Here is a 17,752-nt window from a genome sequence, read left to right on the forward strand (position 1 = left end):
GTGGTCAGGAGGAGGTTGTGGTCACGTGGACTTGCCGTCCGGCAGGGGTGGTCGCTCAGCTGCTGAGTCTGCTTCTAGCTGCTCCCCCGTCACAGTCCTTGTCCCCCAAGGTGGGTGCTCCCCTTGCTGGCCTGGTAGCTCCCTGGTGACTGCCCCTCCCCTCCACCCCAGCTGGTCCGGGACAATGCGGACCTGCGCTGTGAGCTGCCCAAGCTGGAGAAGCGGCTGCGGGCCACGGCCGAGCGCGTCAAGGCCCTGGAGAGCGCGCTGAAGGAGGCCAAGGAGAACGCCATGCGGGACCGCAAGCGCTACCAGCAGGAGGTGGACCGCATCAAGGAGGCCGTGCGCGCCAAGAACATGGCCCGGAGGGCCCACTCGGCCCAGATTGGTACGTGCCTCTCCCAATCCCAGGCCGCTGCGCCTCCCGGCACCTGTGCCCAGCCTGGAGGAGGGGATGTCCTCACACTGAGATCCCAGCAGACATTGTGGTCTTCAGAGCGGCTGAGTCGAGAGGCCCCTGGCCTGGACTGTAGGCAGACGTGTCGGGCTGTAAAAGGACACGCTGTCAGATACACCAGAATGCACACCTATTTCTCGGCGAGGCCTGAAGGCCCCTGTCTTGGTGGAACCACGAGGAGTAAGGAGCCAGGGGCCTCAGCGGAGTTGCTTGCAGATGCAGGTCCTGGCTCCCAGGCCTGGCGACAGTGAGCTCCTGGTTCTAAACGCCAGGCCGGGGGCGGGGCATCCTCCCTACATGGGGAAGGAGTGTAGCTGCTGAGTCATGGTCCCAGGATGGAGCTGTAGGAATAACGGGTTTTAGGGGCGATCTCTGAGGTATTTTTTTAGAAAACTGAGGCATGTGCTGTTATTACCCATCAGGTTGTGCTGTGCAAAGGTTTTCCAACCCGCACCTTCCTATTTCTAGCTTTCAGGTTATACTTCAGATGAGTGGCTCATTGAACTTTTTCACCCTTTGCATTTATTGGATTTTATACCCTTAGAAAACGATGGACCCTCTCCCTAGAAAAGTGATAGCAGGCAGAATTCCACATCCAACTTCAGGGGCTCGAGAGATGCCCTGGGAACTCCTGGGAACCTGTGGGTTGGCCTCAGACCACAACTGAAAGTCCTTTGTTTCTAACTCTCCACAATCTGAGTAAAAATATTTGCTACCTAAGTTCTTTCTGTCTCCTGAACGCTGGGTGTCCTGGGTCAGCTCCCTGCCCTCATAAGAGGGCAAACCTGCTAGGGACTCTGGTGGCTGAGAATGGTGATGTGGATACGAATTCCGCCTTGGTCTTCACCTGTGGCCTGGGCGTGGCTCTGACTCCCGTCTGACGGCCTCTTCTCTCCTTTCTCTTGGTGACACAGCCAAGCCCATCCGCCCCGGACACTACCCAGCATCATCTCCAACAGCCGTTCACGCCATCCGAGGGGGAGGCGGCGGCTCATCGAACTCCACTCATTACCAGAAATAGGTAAGTCGGTCCCTGGTGCTGGGTGGCTTCTGTCTGGGGCAGAGCCCTGCCCCCGCCTGGCTTCCTCCCACGTGTGGGTGGACCTGCAGCAGACAGGAGACAGCTCTGCTCCCACAGGCCCTGGGGCTCAGGTATCAGGGACCGAGGCCTATCCTCAACTCAATCTAGTGCCCCGGGGTCTTCCAGCTGGGCCACCTGGCGCCCGGGTCCCCCGGAGGCAGGCGAGGGTGTGGTGGATGAGTCACAGGAGCTTGCTTTTGTCTGTGGGACTCCCCGCCAGAGCTGGAGCTGGCGTCCAAAAGGGCATTACCTGTTTGTCAACTGCTTTTACCCAGAACAGACAGACATGGGTGATTAAGTCTCAGGAACTGAATGTAAAGCAAGAGCCAGATAATGAAAGTCATATTTTTACAGTTACTATCTGAGCTCAACAAATGGAGTGTTTAAGAATTATGCTAATTTATATCTAGGTGGGTCCAGGTCAGTTTTTCCTTTGAGATAGTGGGCTGTAGACGTCTCTTTTCACAACCCACATGCCCAGTATTGTTCTACAGCAAAAAAAAAAAAAAAAAAAAAGGGATGGGGGTGCAGGGGGAAGAAAGGAAATATACTCTGGAAGAGAGAAAAGAGCACAAGCCAGTCCTTTTGTACACGGAGGTGGAGAAAAGGGGCTGCCAATTAGTAGGACAGACAGACAACTGGGTGGCCAGAAAACTGACTTTGAACCAGTAACCTGTGGAGGGAGGAGTTGGCTCCAAATGCTGGCCTTGACCTCTGAGCCCTCTCTGAGGAAGCCAGTGTGCAAGAGGGCGGGTTTGCACAGCAAACCTCAGTGACGGCTCCTCAGGAGAGCAGCAGCTCCTCAGCCCTTTGTGCAGCAGGGAAGGACGGTGAAGGGCAGGAGGCTGGAGCCCTCACTCAGGAGGTGCCGGCATTGCTCAGGCGCAGGCTAAAACTCCCAAGGAGGAAGCTTGGCGCCCCACCCAGGTACCATTCGAGGTAGCAGGGAAGGCCGAGGCAGCGTGAGCAGGCAGTGTGCCCACCACCATCTGCCGTGTCCGAGAAGGTTGGGTAGGACATGAATGTGGCAATAGCCCATCCCATTCAGATCTGTCCTCCACTTTCAATTGGAAGCAAATAAAACTGGATGTTTTAAAATTGCTTTGCCTGCCATGTGGTCAGTGTCGGGGTTAACACTAGAAGGGAACGGGAAGGTCAAGTTGGGCTGCTTAGCCCAGAAGAGCCTACGGCACTGGTTCTTGAACTCCGGGGGGTGTTGGCATCATCTGGCACCCAGGGACCCAGGCTCGTCCAAGTAGCATAGTGACCTTGATATTTTCACCAAGTACCCAGGTGTTTTGTTTGCCACCCAAGCTTGAGAACTACTATCCTAAAGTTACTGTGACTTAAATAAGAGGGGAGTTTATTTCCGTTACCTAAGGAATTTGAAGTGGTCTGTCACCACAGAAAGCTAGCCTCTTAAATTTAGACTTGTTGTCCTCAGCAAGTACCTTTCTCCCTTTCTCAATGTCATCTCAAGGCCACCAAAATGACTGCTACAATTTCCGTTCCAAGTGTAGGAAGCAGAGACAAGGCAAAAACAGCCTTCCCAGAGTCCCAAACAGTCCTGATGCCCACATCCCTCTGGTAGGACTGAGGTACACGGCTATGCCTAGCTGCAAGGGAGGCTGGGAAAGGTGGATGTTTAGCTGGGTGCTCACTGCCCCGAATAAGAGCTGTGTTTCTGTGCTGAGGACAGGAAGATGAATGCTTGTGGGCACCCAGCACTCAGCATCGCTGAACACCGAGCATGCAGCAGAGCTGTGCTGGATGTGGTACGTGCATCACCCACCTGAGGTGAGCTTGCAGACAGGTGTCTGTGCTTGGCTCCCAGCAAGAGACTGTGCTCTCCAGGTCCAGAGACTGTGCAGTGCTCACTTCACCAGGGCTGCCCCACGGAGGCCTGCCGGACCCACAGTGTGTGAGGCATGTACGGCGCATGTTGGCCATTCATTGCCTGGATATCCTCTTCTCACCCTGAAGACTGAAAATCAGTAGGTCAGGGGAGACTTACAAAGTAACAGAATGCCCTCACCCACCAAGGTGATTTGTTTCTTTACTTTAAGTAAATTTGTTACTTTAAGTAAAGAAACAAATGAGTGGTTTTGAGGATTTTATCTGAAATTGGACCTTCCTCGACCTCCTTCATACACACGTACATCTCCTGTGGCTTGTGCTTTTCTCACCACGACATGAGCAGGCCCTTTCCCGCTGCCGGGAGGTGGTATAGTTGCGGGTCTTGCCTTGACTCCTGGTTAGTGTCAGGTCCTCTGCTTCCTTCAAGTTATTTCACCTCGGAGTTGGTGTCCTCTTCTGTGGAGGGGGGGAGTCCTTTCCCTGGGCTGTCACCACTGATGTGAGGACTAACTGAGGTCATGCTTCTAAGCTGCTTGGCATGTAACAAGTGCTCAATTAAAGCACCAGCTTCTACCATTCAGGAGCAGTGCAGTTCTGGGTACATGTAGGTAGCTGGTAAATGTTGGTATATAATCTCCTTTATTTCACACAGTTGTTACAAAATAATTTTTAGTCTCTGTAGCAGTGGCTTATAACCACTGAGTGTGGAAGGCCTATGTCTGAGTAGCCTGTTTGCTGCTATGAGTATTTAAGGATACTATCATTTATATGAAAATCATGAATAAGACCATTGACTTTATTTTTCTTTTTAAAAAAATATATATTTTTATTCATTTCAGAGAGAGGAAGGAAGAGAGAGAGAGAAACATCAATGATGAGAGAGAGTCATCGATGGGCTGCCTTCTGCACCCCCCTTACACCTCCCCTCTCTCCTCACTGGGGATTGAGTCCACAACCCAGGCATGTGCCCTGACCGGGAATTGAACCATGACCTCCTGGTTGATGGGTCAACAGTTCAACCACTGAGCCACATCAGCCGGTCAAGAACATCGACTATTTTTAAGGAAGGAACATTTGTAAGAAAAGACTAGCATTTGATAGTAGAGGTTAAAAAAAGGACAATATCCAGTGGAGTGGAGAATTATAATTGAAAGTGAGGAAATGCTAAGTCATTTTAAAAGAAATCATTGGAAATATGAAATTCGTTGTTTAGATGAGCTCACTTTGCAATGGCCTTTCCGATCCTTGGGATTCTTGCTCTGAAACGTGTGTGGGCTAGGTGGAGTGATTTCACCTGCTGCCTCTCCCCAGCCCTGTGGGGCCAGGACAGCACGTGGATGGCTCTAGGTATCTCTGGGAGTTTCTTCTGCTTCATGTTAGGGTTCAAGAACTAGAATCACAATAAGTATTTTGGCTGATTTTCAAGGTTTCAGAGGAACTGCAGAAGTAGAAATCAAGGTATAGAAAACAAAAGAACCCTGGGTAATGCTGGCTTTTATCTGATCAAACTTAGATCTCGGGGATGAGGAACGATCAAAAGCTGGACATGGGCATTCCATGTGGCAAGTTAAGGACATGGGACATGGCCAGATGTGGGTTCCAAGTCTGGCCCTGACTTTACTCCCATGTGATATTGAGGCTGATTTTTTTTTCAGCCTCAGTTTCCTCATCCAAAGAATGGGAACGGGCATAGAGAGCCTGCTCTGTTCTTGGCTTAACAGTGAGTGAGACACAGTGGGCTCCGTGCGTGTGTAGTGATATGCTTGTTTGGGGAGACACAGCACATAAACAACGGAACTTCAAATAGTGGTTATTGCACTGAAGAAAGTAAAGAACAGGGTAATAGCATAGAGATGGAGGATGCTTATGTAGAAAGAGGGGCTGACATTTGAGCTGAGAACTGAACGATGAAAAGCCAGCCACCCAGTGGCCTGGGGCAGAGCGACACAGACACTAGTGGAAGGTGGGGAGACGGCATATCTGAGGAGCCAAGGAGGGCTGATCGAGCTAAAGCCCAGAGAACAGTGGAGACCACGTTCATTCGGGCTGTTGGGAAGGGAGGTGGGGACGGGATAAAGGTGGCTTTGAGGCTCCAGTGAGCAGTTTAGAGTGGAATCTATGTGTGCGGGGCTTTGGGATGGAAATGGTGGGACCTGGTTCATGACAGGAAAGGGCTGCCATGTGCTGGGCTTCGGAGAAAGGATGGGGCCTGAGAGTAAGAGTGGACTTTCCTAGTGGCTGCTGTCCGCTTGGAAGGAGGTAGCGTTGAGCCGACGTGGTGGCAGCAAGTGCTTAGAGTCAGCCCATGTGTGAGAGCTGAGGGAGAGGAGAGAGGGCTGTTTGGTGGAACTCAAAAGTGGTTCCTAGGTTTGGGCCCTAGCAACCAGGTGACTGTTACCTTTAGCATGACTGGGGACATTGGGTGATCAGCAGTTTTTGTGGAAAAACTGAAAGTTTGGCTTTCATCATCCTGGTTAGAGATGCCACTTAGACATCAACCCAGCTCACCGTCCACGAGGGTGTGTTGAGTAGGCTGCTGGATTGGTGAGTCTGCAGTGAGGAGAAAAGTCAGGGTTGAGATGGTGGAGACTATGTGTAAGGCAGTAGGTCTGGAGGAGGTAACTGGGAGGAGGTAATAGAGGGCCAGGGGAGTTAGGCCCCGGGACCTGTGAGGAAAGGTAGGTGACACCACCAAAGGGGTCAGAGAAGGAGAATGTGACACCCCGTTTTTAGAAAAAGGGGGTCAGGTGTGTCAAAGGCCGCTCAGAGCTGGAGGAAGATGACGACGGAGACTGGATGGTTGGTAAAAGTCAGAGGGAGGTGACCTTGAGCTGCTCAGCGGAGGGGGATGTAGCCCAATTAGCTTGGACTTCAGAGGTGGGTGGTGGGGAGTCTAGTCATCAACTGCACCAGCTTCAAGTTTTACTTTTCATTTTCTAAAATACATTTTTATTGATTTCAGAGAGGAAGGGAAAGAGAGAAAAGCATCAGTGATGAGAATCATTGACCAGCTGCCTCCTGCACAACCCACACTGGGGATTGGGCCCAAAATTCTGGCATGAGCCCTGACCTGGAATCCTACCAGGAACTCCTGGTTCGTCGTAGGTCAATGCTCAACCACAGAGCCACGCTGGCCAGGCAAGTTTTATTTGAATGGTCAGAGGAATGGAGGACTTGGGTTTAAGAGGGGGTTTGCATTTCTTTTTTTTAAAGATGGGAGCTATTACAGCTTATCTGTATGTGGATGGTGTTGACCCAGCTGAGAGGGGACATGGACAATGTAGGAGAATTACAGGTACAGAGTATTGGGTTCAGATCAGAGTGACACACACCCAAGGTGCTGGATAGAGCCCACAGGGAGGTAAAAGGGCCCTCTGTTGTTGCAGGTAAGCCAGGATATCAGCTGAGAGGGAGGTGGGAGCTGCAAGCTGGAGAAGAGGTGGGAGATAGGCCTGTCAGGCTTTATTGTGAGGCCCCACATTAATGAGGCAGCCCTTGAATACTTGTCTAGCTCCCTAGTTCTGAGGGCCCTGGAGTGAGTTGTCTTCCTTTCCTGGCCATGCTTTAGCTAGCCTGTGGGCACTTGTTCAAATGTGTCCACCAGGTGGCGCCAGTGGGGCATTGCTGGAACCACTGTTTTCTGAAAGATTTTGTGGCAGAATGGTGTTCTTTCAGTTTTTCTATATTTGGACCATTATTTCTCAAACTTGAATAGTAAATATAGAGTACTTTTAAAGAACTGAAATTCTCACACAGCCCCTAGAGTTTTACTTTAGTACACCATGTAAATATTTGAAAATTTAAAGCACTATACACTCTCTATACTTACAGATCTTACACATCTGTCAAGTCAAAACAAATTTAGAAGTTATATTAAAATGAAACCACAAATCAAAACTCTCAGTCACCAATGTTAATATAATTGAAAGAAAGCTGATCCTGCTGAGCGTGAAGAGCCAGGTGCAGTGCGGTGACTTTTAGCCTGGCACGCCTGCACTGCTTCCATGTGTCATGATGTGACCCAACTCTCCCACCCCCTTTCACTGTTAAAGCCACCGCAGAATCAGAGCATGCCTGCAGGGCATTCTGTCTTCCGGGGCTGGAACACATCGTTTTCCCACAGAGTGCCATCCCCTTTAGATGAAGACAGTTGAAGCCGTGAGGAGTAGCACCCACTTGGGCAGAGCAGAGGGTGAGTGTGGGCTTGCACAGGGTGCCAGCCACAAAGTGGTTGGCGGGGCCCTCTGCAGTGGCACACAGCGATGCTTCAGATTTCTGTGTTAAGAAAAACACAGAAGCGAAAAATATTGTAAAATTAACCAAAGACCCAGGATGCCTCTCACGGTGCTGATAGAGGAAGAGCCTGATTTGAGGACTGCACTTTTATTAAAACCATACATATGAAGTCTAGAAACATGTCCTATTTAATAAAGTTTTGATAAACTTTTATCAACGTTTATTTGATAAAATCACAGCAGTAAAGTCAGAAGGGACCCATTGGGGCTCTTCTAGGACATTAGAAGAAGCAATTCACATTTGTAGACGGTGTTTTTTCATGTTTTGAAGCATAAAGAAAACACCCCTGGAAAAGGGCTTCTGCGGTTTATGGCAGGGTTACCCAGGGGGCATGACTCTGAAGGGCCATCGGAGGAGCCTGGGTGTGCCGCTATGACCCATGTCTCTGATTTGTGCGCCTTTCCCAGGACCCAGGACAGTCTCTACAGGTCGCTCTGTCTGCTTCAGGTGTCACTACTTCAGGCCTTTATTATGAACTAATGGCCCAGTTCATGGATTAGTGCACATTGAAAGGAAATTAATTAGAAGAAATATTTTAATATCACTATCTGCCCTTTCTTTGTGATAGAATTGTCAACTAAATTCATGATCGACAATGACAGATGGGAACATGTGTGTGATCGGCACCAGTGAGAACTTTATATGTATCATGCATGTGGGAGTAACTTAGCCTTTTATATATATAGAACTAGAGGCCCGGTGCATGAAACCCGTGCAGTGGTCGGGTCCCTAGCAGCTGCCAGCTGCTGGCTGGGGCCTCCCTTCCTTCCCCCAGTCGGCTCTGCCCCCTGGTCAAACTCCTGGATGAACTCCCAGTCAAGGGGACAATTAACATACTACGCTTTTATTATACAGTAGGTCCTTGGGTTACCTTGGAGATCTGTTCCTATGATGTGACGTAACTCAATTTTCGCTGTAAGTTGGAACCCACTCACATAAGCACCTACGTCACTCACATGGAGCACATACACAGCAATAATGAAGTGAAACAGTAAAAAAAAAAAAAAAATTAAAAGAAAATTAACAATTCCTGACCTTTATTATGGTAAATAAATAATAAAAACATAAAGCACATATGTACATACATTGAAATGACTGAACTTTTTTTTTTTATAAATAAATGGGAGATGGTGACTCAACTACAAAACAATGTATATCGAGTCCGACGTAACCTGGGGACTGTATAGGATAAACTTGCTTAATTAGACCTGCTTTCTGATTTAGCTAAACTTTTTCCAGCCCAGTGAAGCACCCCAACTCTTCTTTTAGGTAATTGTCAGCAACATAGCAGAAAATATCAACATGAAGCAGATTATTATTGTAGCTCATTCGGGGAGAACAGAGGGTAAAATATTTAACTGCAGCAGTGTTTGACTATTTTCTGCGCAGTGAGAAAACCTGAAGTCATTTTCAAGGTCCACCATTTCTTTTCACTTGGGTCAAGTTTCCAAGCTTTCTAAATCTCTGTTTTCTGGCTAACGAAAAGAAAATAGGATTCCAAAGAGTCTCCTATCTACTTACTCCATGACTTCTGTGAGGATCAAATGAGATGAGGCAAGGGAAAATGCTTCACAGACATTTGGTTAAAGTGTAAAATGTTTGCACCTGGCTATAAACCAAGTCATGTTCCCGGTCTGAAGAAACTGCAAGGAGGCTAGTTGCTAGGGAGAGGAAGCCAGGTGTTGCTGCGTGACGTCATTATCCGACACCCACAGCCACCATTTCTGGGCTGGGTAGGGCTGGGCTGTGGGCATTTTGTGCCATGGGGTCTTGACAGCTTCAGCTGCGATTTGGTGGGCTGTCACTCCTGGGTGGTGGCAGGGCCTGTGTCCCACTTGGGGGAAGCTGAGGGTTTCTTTGTTGACGCCAGGTCTGTGGTGCTGTTTCTCTATAAATGGCCAGTGTGCGTCACGGCAGCTCCTGCATTGAGCATCTGCCCCCTGGTTGTCAGTGCATGTCATAGTGACCGGTTGGACAGTCAGACACTTAGCATACTAGCCTTTTATGTATATAGATATAGATATACGTTTTTGTTAATAAAAGTAATGTCTTTAACTTCTTACATGATGGGATGAAGCAGATACATAGCAAAGATCTGTGGGCTTTTCTGCCCCACCAGTCAGCTGTGACCAAGGGCCTGAGATCCTGATATGTTACTACTGTTAACATAAATGCCATTTTTAATGAAAAATAATTATTTTCTAAAACAAAAAACTCAGCAGAATGGCGTTGTTTTACATGCTTTACAAATCTCTACAATTTGGCTTAAGAAATGGCAGCTGAGTGCTCCTGCCTGGTGCAGTGTTGTTTTGGTTGAATTACATGAAGAAAACGCAGCCTTGTCACTGCTGACAAGATCCTTGGCCATTTAACAAGTAAGAAAACTATGACCTAGGAGAATTTTGCTCATAGTCCTGTCCTCACAGGTTTGCTTTGGATATTGAATGAGATGGAGTGAAGGAAGAGGGGAAGTCTCAGAGTCCCTGGCACAGGCTACCCGCCACAACATGAGCCAGTGTTTGGTTGTGGGACCGGCCTGGCGAGAACAGAGGAGGCAGGACTGTGGCGGGAGCTACAGAAGTAGCTCAGGGTCACTGCTGCTGTGCATGAGTTTGGCGCTGCAGATTCGGAGGCCTCAGGAGGAACCGGAGAGGGAAGTCCTTCTTTCATCCACAGGGCGGTGGGCTGCTCCATTTGAAATCTTCCCAATGCCTTGCTCTCAGTTATAAAGTCAGAGCAACTGAAATTGTTCCTCCCAGCAGATTGCACTAGTGCTCCTGTGGGATAAATCCACTTCTATTCAGTCCTGAGACAGAAAGTACGATCAGTAATTCTTATAATGTGGGGTCGAATTGCAGAAAGGCAGAAGAGAAGTTAAGACAGTGTACTGTTTGGATTAAGCGTAAATCCACTGCAAGCAATTGCAAAAGTCGAAGTGGGAAGGGGGGTGTCTCTAAATACTATTGCAAAATCCTTATATAATTAGCTTCTCTCAGTCTTCCCCACCTCTTCTAAAGGAGGTGGTTTCACTTCCTTCTAAATCTAGTCACCCTTTGCCATTCTGAATCACCATCTCTAGTTTGGCAGAAACCCAGGGACAGTCCACTCTGGTCACTTGGTCCAGTATGCTGCTATGAATGAATGAGTGAATGAATGAATGCATGCATGCATATGAGTGGATGACGATCTAAACCATCTCAGAGAGTTGGCAGAACTTGGTTTTAAGTGGCCTCAGAGTTCACCGGCCTGCCGTAATGGCCCCTCTGTGATGACAACAGTCAGAAACACCTTCCTGAGACTGTTTACCTTTGTAAATTTTATCCATTTTTCTCCTAAGTTTACCTGAGGAGATGAGCATCCAGCTCGTTGGGAGAAGATGGGAGTATCCTCCCTGAGGGTTTCTTCCTTGGGCCGGAAAGGCTGCCTAAAGAGCTGTAACTCAGGGTGAAGGGCGGCCTCTTCCTAATAAAGGGCCTTGCATTGGTCGAGGTCCTGTGTTTTCCTCTGGGCAGCCCGTCACAAGCTCAGTTCTCCCTCTCGCCCTCCTGGAGGTGATTGAACTGAGCAGGTCGGGCCTCCTTTGTGGCCCCCCATTTCTTCTGAGCTATTAGCCCAACGTGCTGAATCTTGCACATGGTGGGGAGTGGGGAGCCTCATGAAAGGCCTTCCAGGGGAAACCATGCCCCTTCATGGTCTGCTGCAGTTACTGAGGCGCCCCGTTGAGTCTGCGTGTCTAACGTTTGGCTCTGTCAACATGGCTTGCCTGCCATCGTCACGTTAAGCCATAATCCTACAATTGGAGGTATGCGCTCGTTACCTCCCTGCCTGCAGGCTCGCAGGAAGACCATCTCATGGTTCTGGGATGGTGTGGGAGAAAGGAACTAGGAGGGTGGCGGGGGCGGGGGTGGGGGTGGGGGAGATGGGGCTTTCAGCGTGGTGCTCAGAAAGCATGGCTGGGCTACTGGGTTTCAGCTCCATGGATTCAAGTGACAACTATGGCCATGCTTTCAAAGGTTCCCATTTCTGGGCCTAACATGAGCGAGCACACATCTCAGCAGAAAGGCTAGCCATTGAAGGTGCTCTTCCTAAGAAAAACCTCTTTCTGTGATTCTAAACACGGTGTGAGCATTACCCTACAAGGCTGTTCAAACCACTTTTAATTGGAAGCTTAATAATCATTATGATTATACTGTTGGAGCAAGAGAGGTACTTAACAGATAAGCTCCCCAGGTGTCTGTGAGGAGGTGATCTTCTTAAAAGGAATCTGTGTGTTCTCTCTCTCTCTCTCTCTCTCTCTCTCTCTCTCTCTCTCTCTCTCTCTCTCTCTCTCTTTCTTCTTCTTCTTCTTCTTCTTCTTCTTCTTCTTCTTCTTCTTCTTCTTCTTCTTCTTCTTCTTCTTCTCTCTCCCTCCCTCTCTCCCTCTCTCCCTCTCTCCCTCTCTCCCTCTCTCTCTCCCTCTCTCTGTTCTTCCTATTCAGTTTTTGTTCTATATTTCTTAAAGGTTTTTTTTCTCTCTATGCATTTTGATCTTATCTGCTTTTATAATCCCTTTCCATGCCTTGATTCTTCCTCTTATTTATAATTTATATCCTGCTTATTTATACAAAATATGGGAGGTTGCTTACATTAGTATAAGTCAGGAGAGAGGGGAGAAAGGTTAGAGAAGAAGCGAGCATTATCGTAGGAATCTGAGATACTTATCACAGTTGAGCCCTAAATTCGGTTATCAGCCTTCTAGAGGCAAAAACAGAAAGCAGTATTTGTTAGGCTGTGGAGTTCTATTTAAACCTTTTCCCCCTTCTACACAATTTCCATTTGCTTTTGCTCTTGCTTATCCTAAGAGCAGTTGGGTTTCCTTAGCATCTCATATTTCCTGTGCCAGGTAATCCCCACAGGGCGGAGGCTCCCATCCCTCTCTCTCCCCTCTCAACCCTCCCAACAACCACCACGAGTTCTGCCCAAAGCTCACAGGCAAGATGACAGACAGTCCTGGCTCCCAGCCTGGGTGAGGAAGCTGACCTTTCCGTTTCTTCGTGAAAGCTGAGCTCACTGGCGTTGGCGCAAAGGGCTCTGGGTCGGGACCAGCCCAGGCTCTCATCCTGGAGACCTGACGAGCATCTGTGTGGTGGCCAGTGGAGGGAAATCACAGGGGTGCTCCCCTGAGTCACCCTCAGCCCAGGCAGGCAGAGCACCCTCTCAGGGCCGGGAACCTCTGTCTTGGCCAGAGAACCTGAGGTTAGGGCTGTGTCTGACCTGCTTGGGATCCCCGGTGCTGGCAGGTGAGGAGTGGTGTGTGAGTTCCCTCGGGAATGAGAAAGTGAGTGCATCCTGTTTCTCTGAATATCTGCAGTTTCAGTAGAAGTGACTTTTAGAAGAGGATGTTTGAGGGCTACATACTTACATCCAGAGCAGTATGTAGGAGGCCGTGCTGTCCAAGCCACTGGCCATGCGTGACTGAGCACCTGCAATGTGGTCACGTCCACACTGAGGTGTGCTGGAAGGGTCAGGTACACAGAGGATTGCAAACCCTGGGAGGAGGACTGAAATATCTCAGTGATAATATCGTCATGTGCAACATCTCAACGTGGAATGCTGCTTACCCATTGATTGAAAGGATAATATAGTGAATGTATTGGGTTAAAGGAAATCTTACATAGTTAAAATTAATTTTACCTGTTTCTCTTTACTTTTTAATGTGGCCACTCGAAAATTTAAAATTGGGTGGCTCACATGGTATTTTTATTAGACATCTCTGGTCGATATGTCTAGAATTACAAACTTTTGTTTTCTTTTTGCTGAGGAGTGAATTTCCATTGTGTCTTCTAACACCTGTGTTCTCTCTTTTGTTCTCTTTCAACAGATCTGACTCTCCACGTAGCATGTCAAGGACGAAATTAATCACCAATTCCTCTCCCCCACCCCCTTCCTACACACTTTTCTTTCCCACTTGCTTACCCAGCCATCTGCAGTACACCCGTTTCAGGTATTTGAGCTGTGTAGAAGTTCTGTGTGCAGACGTGTGCTCGGACCGCTCTCTTCCTGAGAAATCTGAAGGAGTGATTTCAGAAGACCCACTCACTCCTGGGACCCACCACTTCGGACTCCGCCTTGGGCCTCGGGCGGTCTCTGGGCGGCCCCTGCGCTGTCCAGCAAACGCCCTAACTTGCCATTTGGGGGGGGGCTCAGGGGGACAACCGAGTGCCGTGGAGGCAGGTGATCACGCTCTGCTGAAACTGTCTGGTTTCCTGTAAAATAGACACTTTATAATTTTAGGGAACAAAGTGCTGCTACGGGGTTCAAAATTTTCATTCTGAATACTTTTCCAAAAACAGATTACTCCTAGGAAGCCTTTTGAATATCCTGGTCACATCTTTGGATCTGTAAAGTACGCCTTTTAGTATGACTTTCGTTAAAATGCAAAGCAAATTTCTTCAAGGCAGAAAAACAATCTGACAGCAGCAATGTAGAATTTGTTTACTCAAACACAGCTCTGCGAACATGAAAAGTCATACAATTCACCTCTGAGCTGTTTGCTATTGAACCTGCAGGGATGAGTCTCAGCCAGCCCGTGTGAGCATCCCTCCTTCAGCATTGCTGGAAATGCCGCAGAGTTGGATGAGTGGAAGTGGGGTTGCCCCCTTCGCCCTGATCGCCTGGAGTGGCATCTGGATGGCCTCTTTCTCTTGGGAGCCATCTGGAGTCTCAAGGGGGTATTGCTGCCGAAATCCAGGATCATTCCAGCAATTGAAAGAGGAAGCCCTGGGGAGAAAGTAATGGACAAATTTTTGTGCCTATGAATAAGTTGCCATGAATAAGTTATTTAGCTCATCATTCTGACTATTTGGGTCCTCTTTTTGGCATCAAATACAGGTTTTATCTTCTTAGGCAGAACCAGAAGAAATCAATATGGATGGATTTTTAAAAAAATATTTACCCGTTGCTATATTCAAATACATGAATCTAAACTGAATCAACTCCCCATGGTGTACATATGAAAACGATTGATTTCCAAGTAGTGAAGTTTTTCAGGGAAAATGACAAAGATTCAATTAAGTTGTTCTGTGCTGCTACTGTTTTGACAGATTTGAGGATAAGTCCATGACAACCAAACCAAACTCTTCGCTGGTCCTCCTACTACTGTGCCTGCCCAGAAGGAGCGAGCTGGCACTGCCCCCTGCTGTCACCGTTTGGCTTTCTAGTGGCTGTGTGGACAGAAGATTGTTCAAGGTGCATGTGCGTGCGTGCGTGCGGGGTGTGTGTGTGTGTGTGTGTGTGTGTGTGTGTGTGTTAGAGAGAGAGAGAAGAAAGCACTAAGGACTGAATTGACCTCCAAAATCTTGTATAAAATTTCCTAACGAAGCAAAGCTGCTTTATTTAATTTATTTGCTAAATGTTGCTTTTTGTTTGGGTGTGTTTTATTTTGAGGGCAAGAGGAGTAAGGAGAGAAGAGGATAAATTCTACCTGAAGTATTTATTTGAAAAAAATGACAATTTTGCATTTTAAAAATTCTTCTGTTTGATTTTCTTATGTGGTTGCCAGCACTCGTGCAGTATAAATTGCCCAATTGCCGTTTGCAATCTGATAGAAGGGTCCTTGTAGGACAGGTTCTGTAGCCCTTAGCAGGTGATAACATATGCCGTATTTATAACCTTGTCCCTGATTTTAGACGCTAAAACATTGGTCTTTGGGAAGATTACCAGTTACTAATGGTCATACCATGATTGTCTATGATGCAACTGTATTACTTTGTGTTTGGAAATTGAACCAAGGTCAATAATTTCTTTTTGGCTCTCTTGTTAATAGATTATTTTGGATTTTTTTCAAGGTGATTTTTTCCCCCTGGGTACCCCTTTTCTACTTCTAAAGAATTGCATGGCCCTTTCATGTTTCAAAAAAGCAGTCACTTGTAGTTCCGTATTTCTTGATCTCCACAAGGGACTCACAGAATTCACTTTACTTTTATTCACAGAGAAAGTTGGCTTTGATGTCTCTTAAAGATACTTCTGCTAGTTGCTGATCAGCCAGTCAGTTCACCTAGCTTTGATCTTTATAGGACCTCAAAACTAAGTTTCCTCACTGTGACTAATAGGCAGATTATTGGAATGGATAATACAGTACGTTCAAGTGGATTCCTAATATTACTCTGTGTAATAAGCTAATTTTGAGATCATATATTCTATACGCCAATTGTTTAGAAGGCCACATGTATGCAACTTTAATTTTTTTAGACTATTGCTCCATTACACTTGGATTCTAAATGTAAAAAGCCACACTTCTGAAGGCCAAGCCTATGGTTGTATATTGGTTGTATGCTGCTCTTTGCTAGCATGTGTGTATTTGTGTATAAGTGGTTTTTTGTGTGGTGTGTGGATGTGTGTGTGTGTTTGTGTGCGTACATGTGCACATGCGCTTTTCTTCTCTACATAATTTTATATTTCATGCTACTTCTTGAATGTTTATTTTGATTCTTGAAGGGAATACAGATAAACTACCTGCAGGATAGTAGATTGTTAATTTAGAGGAATGCTGTTGGGGATATCAGATATATGGTTGGAGACTAAACTATATTAATGCCAAATGTGTTCTGGTCACTTACCAGGAACTTCTGTACAAACGCATCATTTCTTTAAACAGTGTACAGTTGGCTTTTGTTGAATGGCGAGTGGTAAGAACATTTAGTGTAGATTAAGGGGTTTAAAGGAAATAGTATCATATGATTAAATTAGGATTCATAGAAATATCGGGATAAATGGAGAAATAAGAATGTCTGTCTAGAACGTAGCATCTAATGTATTTTGAAGCCCTAAATTCACACAAGAACCTGATCCTCCTGTCCAAGGCCAGACCAAGCTGTCAGCAGGACTCCTGAAGGAGCTGTGGATTCCCCTTTCCTGCAGGAGTAACTGAATCAAGTCAAAGCTCTCACAGTCCCCCCTTTGCAGTGCATGTTTTTAGCAGCACAGAAGACATATTGGGGGACTTTTTCATTGGCGAGGAGGGGGGCATTTTCACTTCATTCACTTCATTGTCTCACCCTGCATATCTTCAACAAGTTGAAGGAACCATCATAGACTACAACAGCTTCATTTAACATTCAACTTAGACTTTTTAGAAGTATTGGGCAAGGGCCAGGAAGCACTGCTCTATGGAGTCCGACTGTACATGACAGGTTGTGAATCCGTTGTAACTACTTTCCATTGGGTGCAGAGGTGAGGGGAGGGCATCTGTAGAATTATTCATGTCTAGTTTGTACAGTGTGTCATGTGTACTACAGATGTATGATTGCTGGGCTCTGTGTATCTGTACAGTAGCTTTCATTTTAAAAATTGTGGGCAAACTTGGTAGTTTGGAGGGAAGAATACAGTTTATATCAAGTAACGATCTGTAATATAATACATGTAACAAAAAAAATCTGGCAGTAAGCCTCCTCTGGCCCATGGGAACTTTGGGTATCTTCTGGGTTCTAAAATGAAGACGTATGGATACTCTGGCAGACTGCATGTTGTATAATTTGAAAAATACTAAAAGTGGAAAATAAACTTGACTTAAACTTTGGCTGGTCTGTTTTCCCTGATTTGAGTCCAAGGCCAACGTTTTTGTGAGCCATTTTCTGGCTTCAGAGGAATTCATTTCAGGAAGCTGGAGCTCACATTCAGCGCATGGCCAAAGTCAACCTTGGCCTTTTTTGCCTTTAGCTTAGACTGAATGTCTGGTTCTAATTTTTTTTTTTTTTTAATTGTAAAACCAAGAAACCTGACACTTGTCCTTTCAGCACTCAAACGATAGCGACTGATATAAGTAAACGTGTTAATGTTGGGTTAAAATTCAGTAGACACACCAGTGTCTTAGCCAAACATCTTGCCCGAGAAGGGCACTTATTCTAATAATATGTCCTGGAGCCTTGGCATTCTTCAGCTAATGCAGTGGAGTGCTGCATATGTTGGGAGATTACTGGCATCTTTGGAGACGGTGGGTGTTTGTATTTCTGTTTAACCTACTGATTATCAGCATTCATGTGCAGCGCTGAGATCTCGAGGGGATGCTGGGAGCCTTTGGAAAA

General features: G+C 46.9%; 1 protein-coding gene across 2 annotated transcripts in view; it reads left to right on the forward strand.

Moving 5' to 3' along the window:
* The window catches only part of KIF5C (kinesin family member 5C), a 151,383-nt gene extending 134,136 nt beyond the window's left edge, over positions 1-17,247 (forward strand). For both annotated transcript variants that reach the window (XM_084893034.1, XM_084893035.1), the window contains 3 exons: positions 172-388; positions 1,372-1,478; positions 13,552-17,247. In XM_084893034.1, coding sequence (XP_084749160.1) covers positions 172-388; positions 1,372-1,478 — 324 coding nt within the window. In that variant the 3' untranslated portion in view covers positions 13,552-17,247. The remainder of the gene's footprint in view (positions 1-171; positions 389-1,371; positions 1,479-13,551) is intronic.
* The last annotated feature ends 505 nt before the right edge of the window (positions 17,248-17,752 follow it).

The sequence above is a fragment of the Pipistrellus hanaki genome, assembly GCF_964339955.1.
Source record: "Pipistrellus hanaki genome assembly, chromosome: 8".
NCBI classification, from domain to species: domain Eukaryota; kingdom Metazoa; phylum Chordata; class Mammalia; order Chiroptera; family Vespertilionidae; genus Pipistrellus; species Pipistrellus hanaki.